A 10235-nucleotide genomic window follows, 5' to 3' on the forward strand; every position below is an offset into this window, starting at 1 on the left:
GAGCAATTATTGTAGTGTTCTTAGGTCAATTTTGTTCACTATGGATACTATGCACTATATTATATGCCTATTAGTATTCAAATGATCCAGATTTTCTTTTGTTTATTTGGCTGCTATGTTTTCCAGCATTATTTTTCATTTCAAAATTTTGCTACATCATAATATGACTGTATAGGCTTGCACTGTACTGTTGCTATCAGAATAGTAGGAACATAAAAGCTGGGTGCTGAAATATATTTATCGGAATTATGGTGTGCAAGTTGCAGTTTCGTAGTTCACACACCGTGCCATTTGCTTTCTTGTTGGCAAATCCATGGGTGTTGTTCGGTTGCTGGTCAACAGCTAGTGACTATCTCTCATGCCTACTCTTGAAGTTGTTTCCAAAATTTCATGCCGCCACATTTTCAGAAAGCCAATCATCAAGATCAAGATCATATAAATCATCATACATTCTCAAGGTTCATGGTATCGCTTAACAGGGAGCTGAGTTCCATGACCGTAAAGTATTAGTGATTGCTAAGGGCCACTTACTCGGTATTGCCTCTTTTGGTGGTGGGTTACAGAGATGAGGTGAGAATTAGCATGTAGCATCAGCAATTGGCGGGCCTCCATAAGCTCTGAAGTAAGGCCGTACCTTCAAACACTTCGGTAGTCCACATACAGACCTGGTAAGCAGAGGACAACAATCCGGTAGAATATTCTACAGGTTAATTAAGGTCCTAACTCCATAATTGCGGTGTCAGGTATTCTAGTTCATTGAACAATGCAAACCTGTTTTGACATACAGGTAGCTTATGGTGATTAATGCCTGAAAAACCAGGAAAATGCAAAGTTATGATGTTGCATGTCATCCCACAAGGCCACAAGTAATAAGTGGAAGTGTGGAACTGTCAGATTTGATACAGATTATATTACTACAAATGGATTCAGTAATGAAATAGCAGGACAATACTGAGTACAGATCATTTATTTACACTCTTTTAATGTAATGTCATGGCTCCATCGAACAAACTGGACAAGATGGATTTGAATGCCAACATATATGATCAAAACACAAAACAACCAAGAATTGGTTCTGATTTTTTTTTGGTTGCCATACCAACAATTTATATTCTAATGTCCCTCCATCATAGCGAACGATTTTGATTCTTCACCTCAAACGGCCAGGGTAATGAATGGAGATGTAGTGTTATATTCATCACCTAAGCAGAAGTGGATTCAGTAACCAAATTACACAATGAAACTGTATTCAGACCATCTAGCTAATGAAACACCCCTGCCCGCTGCTACCAACAATCTGGTCATAATTCATTCATATGGCAACATACAGGGGTGAAACGAAATCTGAGAATTGCCCTGGAATGTAATGTCAGAACCTTTTTTTCTTCATCTCTCCAACGGACTGTAATTAATGTCATCAGAACTAGAACAAACCAAAGCAGCAACTACTGGCTGTGATTTTTCACCTCAAGCAGGCTTTCAGCCTAAGAGATGCAGACCCAGACGCCAAGGACGATGAGCGCGGTGCCGAGGACTGCGGGCGCCGGCCGGACGCGCTCGCCGAGGGCCGCGGCGGCGGCGGCCGTGGCGGCGAAGGTGACGGCGTTGGTGACGGGGACGGCCACGGAGATGGGCGCGGCGCCGAGGAGCGCGAAGAAGGCTGCGGACGCGCACAGGTTGGCGGCGAACGGCGCCGAGTACTGCCACGTCAGGAGCAAGGCCGCCCACCGGCGGAAGACGTTGCCGGAGGGGTAGGAGGCACGGGCGCGGCGGTCCCAGACGAGCGCGCCCCGCCGCATGAGCGCGTTCGTGGCGCCCCACACCAGACCCACCGCCACCATGCTCGCAGCGTCGCCGCGACCCGTCGCCATGGCCAGCGCACGGCGGGCCTGAACAGCTAGGCGGTGTGGTGGATCTGAGAGAATAGAGGAGCCGAGACTCGTCAAGTGGCCTCAAGAGCGGACTGAGGTCCGGTGCTATCGTAAGTTTTTATTTTTTTTATTTTTGGGCGCTACTGTAAGTTTGTAAGCCTTCCGTAGTGTATGCTCTCTGTGTAACTCAAGGACATCCCACAGTATACATATAGGAGAGTAGTCCATAGGTATTTGTATTTAGGAAAAAGTTTAAATTACTCCACTCAAGTTTAGCATATGTACAGATTACTCTCTAAATTTATATTTGGTCCAACTTACTCCCTCCAACTATTTCAGTTGATCTAGTTTACCCTTAACATGATTTGTGTAACTCAAGGACATCCTACAATATAGATAGAAAAGTAGTCCATAAGTATTTGTATTTAGGATGATGCTTGAATTCTTATCAGAGCCATGTATGATATTTAGATTAGAAAACCATTTATTTCATATACGCTTCTTGTTTTGCATTGAGTTTAGTCAAACTTTATTGATGCCTTATAAAAGGTTTGTCATACTCTTAAAATTAAGATCATGTACACACCACCCATATATGCACTATTCCTACACTGGGGATAGGCGCAACCATATTCTAACTAGTTCCACCAAAAAATGTTTGACTCCTACACTGGGAGTAAACACCAAGAATATCCTATAGGATTTTCATCAAATAAATGCTCCAAGTTCTTGTTATTATCTCTCAAAAGTTCTGTTGTAGAAAAAAAGACATAGAGCTATGCAAAAGTTATTCATAAAAAAAAGGAGAGAATTGAAAAAAATAGACAAGTGTTCGAGTTATCAAAACAATGGGTACTTAGATGTCTGCCTGAAAAAAGGAGAACAAAGAGATGAATAAGATAGCCTCTACCCTCTAGTAATTATTTTCAAGTTTCAAATGAGAGATATGTCTTCAAAGAGCGTAGTAGAATTTGGTTAGCCACCACATGCATCCACACACATGCACATCTTGATTTGATTGTATGACTTAACTCTCTTTGGATCTATTGTTTGACTTTACAATATATGTATTACAAGTATGCTCTTGTATGTTTTATCCCTACCTATAAACTCCACGTAAGGTTTAGATATAGAAAAGGAAAGGCATGACATTGCTATTGCCTTGGTAACAAATGAAACTAGAGGAACAATTGAGATGCAAAAGGTTCTTTCTAGTACTGGATGATATCTGGGCTGTGAAGGATGGCATTGTTCAGGATCAGGAAAAACTGGATCAGTTACTTTCTGCACTGAGGGTTGGGAAGAAAGGGAGTATGGTCCTTGTTACAACTTGATTCAAAGATGCAGCTATGTCTCTAGGTGCTAAGAGCCTTATGAAAATACCTGATTTGAATGAGATTGATTTCTTCAATCTTTTTATGCATTACGCACTTGATGGTGCAACCCTTGATAATCATGAACTAGAAACATTTCAAATGATTGGAAAACAGATTTTGAAAAAACTGAAGGGGTCACCATTGGCAGCAAGAGTAGTTGGTGCACGACTACGCAAAAATTTGAAAGCTACATTTTGGAGAAGAGTTGGACACCAGGATATGTTGCCTGATACCATGGGAGCTCTTTGGTGGAGCTACCAGCACCTTGATGGGCAGGTCAGGCGATGCTTTGCTTACTGTAGTTTGTTTCCCCAAGGATACATGTTTAAACGTGATGAATTGGTTGATTTATGGATAGCAGAAGGCTTTATAAAGACGACCAATAATTCAGATGAGCACATGGAAGATGTAGCTCAGAAGTGCTTTGACGAACTGGTGTCTTGCTCGTTTCTGGAAATATGCATTTGGTAGAAAGGATGAGTGGTTTACCATGCTCGATTTGCTGCATGAATTGGTCGTGATGGTTGCTGGAAATGATTGCTTTCGAATTGAAGGTAGTGAGATGAAAGAATTCCCTCCCGACGTCCGCCATCTGTATGTCCGCTCAAAAGATCAGGTCAAGTTTACAGAGCAGATTTCCAAATTGCAAAAACTGCGCACACTGATATTCATTACCAATATTGGTGGACAGGGGATATCAGTAGAAGAACTTGAGGGCATTCTGAAGAATTTAAAGAAGTTGCGTGTGCTGCAGGTAGTTGTCGAAGGATACATGGCAACGATTCCGGCCTGTATTTGTGAATTGAAGCATCTACGCTTTCTCAGGATTCATAATCCCCTGTCGACCAAGGTGCATTTGCCAAAAAATTTGGGCACAATTTATCACTTGCAGATCCTAGAGCTCTGGGGTTCAGGTGTTATTGAATTCTCCAATGTCAAAAACATGAGCCACCTGATTAGCTTGCGAAGCATTAGATACTCTGGCTTTTCATTTGACAACTCTGATGTTTCAGGCTTTTCTGGCCTTGGGCAGCTGAAATCGCTTCGAGGACTGAGTGACTTCAAAGTGAGAAAGGAGAAAGGATACGAACTGCAGCAGCTCAAGGGCATGAATCACCTTTGTGGCAGCCTGAGAATCAGTGGCCTTGACTGCGTAGAAACCAAGGAGGTAGCCGTAGAAGCCAAGCTATCTGACAAGACAGACCTCACAGCTTTGTCACTTGAATGGTCAGGGTCTAGTAGTCCGGGGCAGCATACTTTGTCTCCTGACCTGCAGGTGGAGATTCTCGAGGGCCTCTGCCCACCGTCACAGCTCGCAGAGCTTCGTGTATGGGGCTACGGTGGATGGAAATGCCCAAGTTGGCTGTCACAAAGTCAGAACATCAACCTGCAGTATCTTGAATTCTGCCGATGTCACAACCTGAAAGCTCTTCCACAAATAGGCGACCTTTTCATTCACCTTGGCCACCTTAAATTCGTTAGCCTTCCAAAGCTAGAAAAGTTGCCAAGACTTCCGAACAGCCTCAAGACTTTGGACATTGAGCGCTGTGAGGCCCTGGTTCTTACATGTGGGGCAGATGTGGACATGATAAGATCACGGTTTATCGAGCGAGCATCTCAGATGGAGCCATCCTTGACTGTTAGAGCAACACATGCTGAGGAGATAGACAAGTTTGCTGATGAGCAGCCTGTGAGGTTTGACACAATCTTGCGCGACGTTTTCGGTAGGTGTGGCAGTCTGTCCCAAAGGCTTATCCGGGGCCATATAAGAGAGGAAGACTACGGTCGGTTAATGCTTCCTGCATCAGTGGATAGGGTCATCATCTCATATTGTGCAGTCACAGACACTGTACTGCACACCTCCTTAAGAGCCTCTACATCCCTATTTAGCTTGAACCTAAGGGGTCTTCCCTTCCTCACAGAAATCCCTTCTGAGGTGATGGAGTCTCTACCTATGCTTTGTGATCTCTCCATTGATGATTGTTTCCAGTTTAAGCACTTGCACGGCCTAAGTCATCTCAGTAGACTCCAGCACCTTGGCATTACCAAGTGCCCCAACCTTGCGACCCCCACTTGGAGAAAGTGACAAAGCACGCGTCCTTCATGGGATTGCCACTGATGACATACCCCTTGTGCCACAGCTGCTGTCCAGAGAAGGCTGCTCATCCCTGTGGATTCTTAGAATCGATGAATCGGACCAACTGAGGGAAGAAGACATCCTGCAACAGTTCCTTTCACTAAACTCCCTCAGCTTTAGTTGCTGCAAATGGACCAGCTTACCGGATAATTTGGGGACACTGACATCTCTCGAGCATTTGTGCTTGGATTACTGCAAAAATATCCGGTCACTTCCTACCCTGCCCGCATCTCTACGGTCAATTGAACTCACTGATTGTGATCCATCGTTCATGAAGAGCTGTCAGAAGCCTGGACATCAAAATTGGAACAAGATTGCTCACATCCCAGAGAAAATATTTTCTTCTACCTAGAAAATATTGGACTGCCCGTCCCACACGTCTCCTAACACTTCAGTCAGACTTTCATACTAATACAATTAGTTTTTAGTGACTTATTTGAGGTCATGGCATATATCAATAATTCTGTTGATGCTTCAAATATAAAAGATATGTAGTAGGTAATGTTGCGTTATGGAGATTCATGTGAATCATGGGCTAAATATTTGCAATAAGGAATGACCTTGGTCCATGGCCCAAAGCATAAGCTCTAGCATCCCTGTCACGCAATGAATGAATTCTTTTCTTTTTTGAAAAGAAAAAGAGTATACTTTACCTTTTCCCCTGATTGTCACGCAATGAACACACTGTGGGAAGGATCGCACTACCAGGGTCTGCTGCTATATATACTCTCCAAATAACTGCATGAATCATGTAGATTATAGCAAGCTGATCTCTCAGCTCAAATTAGTTTTGTCTTTATTTTGTGCCACCTGCAGGCTGCAGCCGCCAGAGGGGGTGTAACCGTGTAAGTTCCTCCATACTATTTACATCTCTAGTAGCTCTCACATTATGTTAACCTTTTCCTACACATTTTATATATTCAATGCAGTTCGAATAAAAAAGGGGTATTTATCCTTCTATAGAGTTATAGTTGTATTTTTTTTTTTTTGCGAAGGGAAGGGGGGGGGGGGGGGGGGGGGGATTATATTGTATGATGCTATATACATATAATATATAATATATATGCGTATCCCACATTGCAAAATATGACAGTCAACGAGCTAGAACACCTCTCCCAGCTAGATTAACGGCTTCACACCTATAGTAGATCAATTGCATGTGCAAATTGTGAAAAAAAATGGAAAATGAAGAGATGGTTGTATATTATATTTCTTGCATACACATTTTTTTGTGAAATGAAATATTGACGCAGATGGTTAGACAGACCAGTGCAACCCCCCACACCCTGACCTAGATGAATCACCAGGTTACAAATTTCCTTAGCCATCAAGAAGCTGTGTCCATCTTTTTCCTTAATTGGATTGATATTTATCTTTTAATAATTGATATTTACAGATGCGGCAAAAACTTATGTGTTTCTAACACAATGAACTGGATTAATCCCCTAGGTGAGCCAAAAGTAGCTGTGGAAGCGATTGTTTGGTTAATCGGAAATTTTGACTTGTAGGGGATAAAATTGCCCTCCAATTCCATCGGATTGGGAATTAAATGAACAAGGCCTTATCGAGTCCGGAGGTAATAATTCCATATTCAAAAAACAGAATTAATTACAACAATTCAATGGAGAATGAATGAGAACAATTCAAATGGATTTTTTTTTTTACAAAAACAGACTGTAGGTTGTTTAACTGAGTAAAACATCTAAGGTGTATAAGGCTTGTCACCAAAGTTAACTTTCTTGTGGCGGAATTATATATCCTTTCACTAGTGAACACATGCTTATATTGACAATAGAGCTCATACAGTGGCTTCGTTATTCTCAAGATATGTTGGACTAGTCTCTTGAAAGGAGTTGACTCGATTTGGTAGAGATGAAAGTGGAATTGGAAACCCATTTATCGAGGCTCATTTTTAAATTTTTTTTCTCACGTTTTTTGGGCAAAATGAAAATGATATGATGTATCCGCAAATATCAAATAATCAAAATAGAAATGATTTGGCCTCGGTGCCACTATTTCCGCCTAAAATGGTACTCACCTTTTGCAAAACTAATGCCGGTGAAAAATAGTACTAGATTTTTTTTTATCTTTTATATTTAGACAAGGTAAATTGATCGAATCTACTCCCTCCATCCTAAAATACAAGGTATTCAAGCAATTTTAGGACTAAATAAGGAGCCTAGGAAAAGACTAATTTGTCCCACTAATAAATTAGTTTGGTTATCAACTTGCTTAATTTGCTAGGGAAACATAATTTATGAAGGCATGTATGCATGCCATTGATTTTGGCTACCAATCAGAGGAGTCATTTTACACAAGGTCGTGTTTAGAAGGTAGGCAAGTATGGATGTGGTTGAACAATCTAGAATACCTTATAATTTGAGACAAATTTTGAACCTTGGATATCTTGTATTTGACGGGTGAGTATACATAATTTTTTGTTTGTGTTTGACTGATAGAATGGTGAATAATCCATTTCAGAATCGTGCTATATGCAAGGTGTCGAGGTTGTGACGAGCGCATGGAAACAATGGGGCCTCCAAGCACTAGTGATGCTCAGCTTCTTGCTCCAGGTCATGCTCCTCGTCTTGGCAGAGTTTCGAAGGCGTATTGACTCCGGTGTGCTAAGATTCTTCATCTGGTCGGCGTACATGTTGGCCGACGCGACGGCGATCTACGTGCTCGGCCACATTTCTGTGACCAGCACCACGTCGTCGCCCGAGCAGGAGCTGACGGCATTCTGGGCACCGTTCCTGCTGCTGCACCTTGGAGGGCAGGATAACATCACCGCATACACCATCGAGGACAATCAGCTGTGGCTGCGCCACCTGCAAACGTTCACCGTGCAGGTCGTCGCAGCTGCTTACGTCCTCTACGGCGAGTGGTCTTACATTGTTGGCAGCCGCTGGTCCTTGCTCCTACCAGCCAACATCATCATGTTTGCAGTCGGTGTCCTCAAGTACGGGGAGAGGGTGTGGACGCTCAAGTGCGCGGGCACCATTTCATCTAGCAGTAACTACAGGCATATGGATAGGATTCCAGCTTTTGCTTTTGGGATTTCTTCGGGAAGCCAGAGCCACTGGGACCAAGATACGGAAGCCTTCTTGTTGAAAGCACACATACTGTTGGATGCTCCCATGGATTTGCTGATGGGCCCGTCAGCTTTTCTAAATGTCCACTATGGTACTTCAGGGATTACTGGGGAGGACTTGTACAAGGTGGCTGAGATGCAAATCTCCTTGATGCACGATGTCTTGTACACCAAGGCCAAGGTGATGCACACCTGGTACGGACTCTGCATCCATATGGTATCGTCGCTAGGCACCCTCGCCGCATTGTTGCTGTTTCATCTATTGGGCAAAATTCATAAGGGCCATTACAGTAGAGTAGACATGACTATAACCTACATCCTTCTAGTTGGGGCCGTTGTCATGGAGATCACTTCGTCATTGAGGGCCATGTTCTCCAGCTGGACATGTGCGCTCCTAGATCAGAGGGCACAAGAAAGAAACATGTGGCACTGTCTCTACTGGATAGTTTCATCCCTCCGTCGGCTTGTCCATGCAGCAGAGTGGAGGAGGTACTGGTCGGGCTCCATGGGCCAGCACAACTTGCTTCAATTGTGCGCTCGGAGCACGACCAGCAAGTGCAGCATGATTGCAAGATGGATGGGGGTTGAGGACCCATGGAACACAATGGTTTACTTGTCATCCATCCCCGTCCCGCCGCACATCAAGCAGCTACTGGTGGAGGGAGCGCTCAAGAGTGAAGGCGTCTCGGACTCAAGTCCAAGTCACATCCGTAACTCAAGGGGTCGGGCGGCGCTGGAAAATAGAGGATTGTGTGAAGGACTCCTGGCTTGGAGCATCGACATTGAGTTGGACGAGAGCATTGTTGTTTGGCACATCGTCACTGACCTCTACCTCTGCTGGTTCAAGAAGCAGGCGAAGAGCAGTGGCCGGCAGGATGACACAGAGCTGCTGGATCTTGCAAAGGTGATTGAGGCCGTCGAGGCACTCTCCAATTACATGATGTTTCTCCTTGCCGCACGTCCCTATATGCTGCCTCCGCCTACTAGCCGCAACGCCTATGTCCATGTGTGCTATTCTCTTACTTCTGTAAAGTGTAGAACACCCGAGGATGTGGCCAACCTTGTGCAGCTCAGTGGGCATGAATTGAACACAAGATCTAATATTGAACACAACGATGCTGCTACTTCAACCAGCAGTTTTGCTGACTCCTCACGCTACAAGAAAATATTGGATAAAGGATCCCAGCTTGGTGCAAAGCTCATTGATGACAAGTTCGAAGGCCTGGGTACACCTGAAATATTAGACCTTATCTCCCAAGTGTGGATGGAGATGCTCTGCTACGTAAGCTACCGATGCAGTGCGCATTCTCATGCAAAGCAGCTCAGTAATGGCGGTGAGCTCATCACCGTTGCTGCCTTTTTAATGGAACACATTAGAAGGCGAACCTCCATGCCTTGATCTAGGCACTGTTTTTTGTCACTGATGTCACAATCTCTACATGCTTATTACTTGTCTCCCTCATATGAATTCCCTACCTAGCATCATATATAATTGATAATTTATTAATCATCTATATTCATAATATTAGTGGATTTTACACTTATGTGTGTAATATAAAAAAATATTACTTTGCATGCTTATTACTTCCATTTCCATATTTGTTCTTCAGTTTTTATCAAATATTTATAATTTCTAAGTATTTTGGGCCAAATGTTGGATGCTATAGTCCGTCTTGTGATTAACGGCTAATTGTTTCCATTATTCATTGACCAGAGTAGATGATCCTCTTTGTTCAAGTATTTGGCACAGATAAACTTTT

At 43.4% G+C, this 10235-nt stretch overlaps 2 protein-coding genes and 1 pseudogene across 3 annotated transcripts; 2 read left to right on the forward strand and 1 right to left on the reverse strand.

The window, feature by feature from the left end:
* Window positions 1-517: 517 nt before the first annotated feature.
* On the reverse strand, window positions 518-1961 carry LOC136498085 (uncharacterized). Of its 2 annotated transcripts, XR_010769511.1 has the most exons (3): window positions 1467-1961; window positions 772-808; window positions 518-665 (listed from the first exon to the last, which is right to left on the reverse strand). XR_010769511.1 is itself a non-coding variant. In XM_066494024.1 (2 exons), the coding sequence occupies exon 1, from the start codon at window positions 1869-1871 to the stop codon at window positions 1485-1487; it is 387 nt and encodes a 128-aa protein (XP_066350121.1). In that variant the 5' UTR covers window positions 1872-1961; the 3' UTR covers window positions 959-1202; window positions 1467-1484. The 2 variants fall into 2 exon arrangements, 1 of the variants encoding a protein (XP_066350121.1); XM_066494024.1 differs by lacking the exons at window positions 518-665; window positions 772-808 and adding an exon at window positions 959-1202.
* Window positions 1962-3043: 1082 nt separating this feature from the next.
* LOC136495510 (putative disease resistance protein RGA1) lies at window positions 3044-5736 on the forward strand (annotated as a pseudogene).
* Window positions 5737-7897: 2161 nt separating this feature from the next.
* On the forward strand, window positions 7898-9874 carry LOC136495511 (uncharacterized). The gene has a single exon (XM_066491426.1). The coding sequence runs from the start codon at window positions 7937-7939 to the stop codon at window positions 9872-9874; it is 1938 nt and encodes a 645-aa protein (XP_066347523.1). The 5' UTR covers window positions 7898-7936.
* The last annotated feature ends 361 nt before the right edge of the window (window positions 9875-10235 follow it).

Source organism: Miscanthus floridulus, chromosome 12, assembly GCF_019320115.1.
Source record: "Miscanthus floridulus cultivar M001 chromosome 12, ASM1932011v1, whole genome shotgun sequence".
Classification (NCBI taxonomy): domain Eukaryota; kingdom Viridiplantae; phylum Streptophyta; class Magnoliopsida; order Poales; family Poaceae; genus Miscanthus; species Miscanthus floridulus.

Coding starts and splice junctions, on each gene's coding strand:
- LOC136495511 (XM_066491426.1), top strand. CDS start 7,937: ATGCTCAGCTTCTTGCTCCAGGTCATGCTCCTCGTCTTGGCAGAGTTT.
- LOC136498085 (XM_066494024.1), bottom strand. CDS start 1,871: ATGGCGACGGGTCGCGGCGACGCTGCGAGCATGGTGGCGGTGGGTCTG.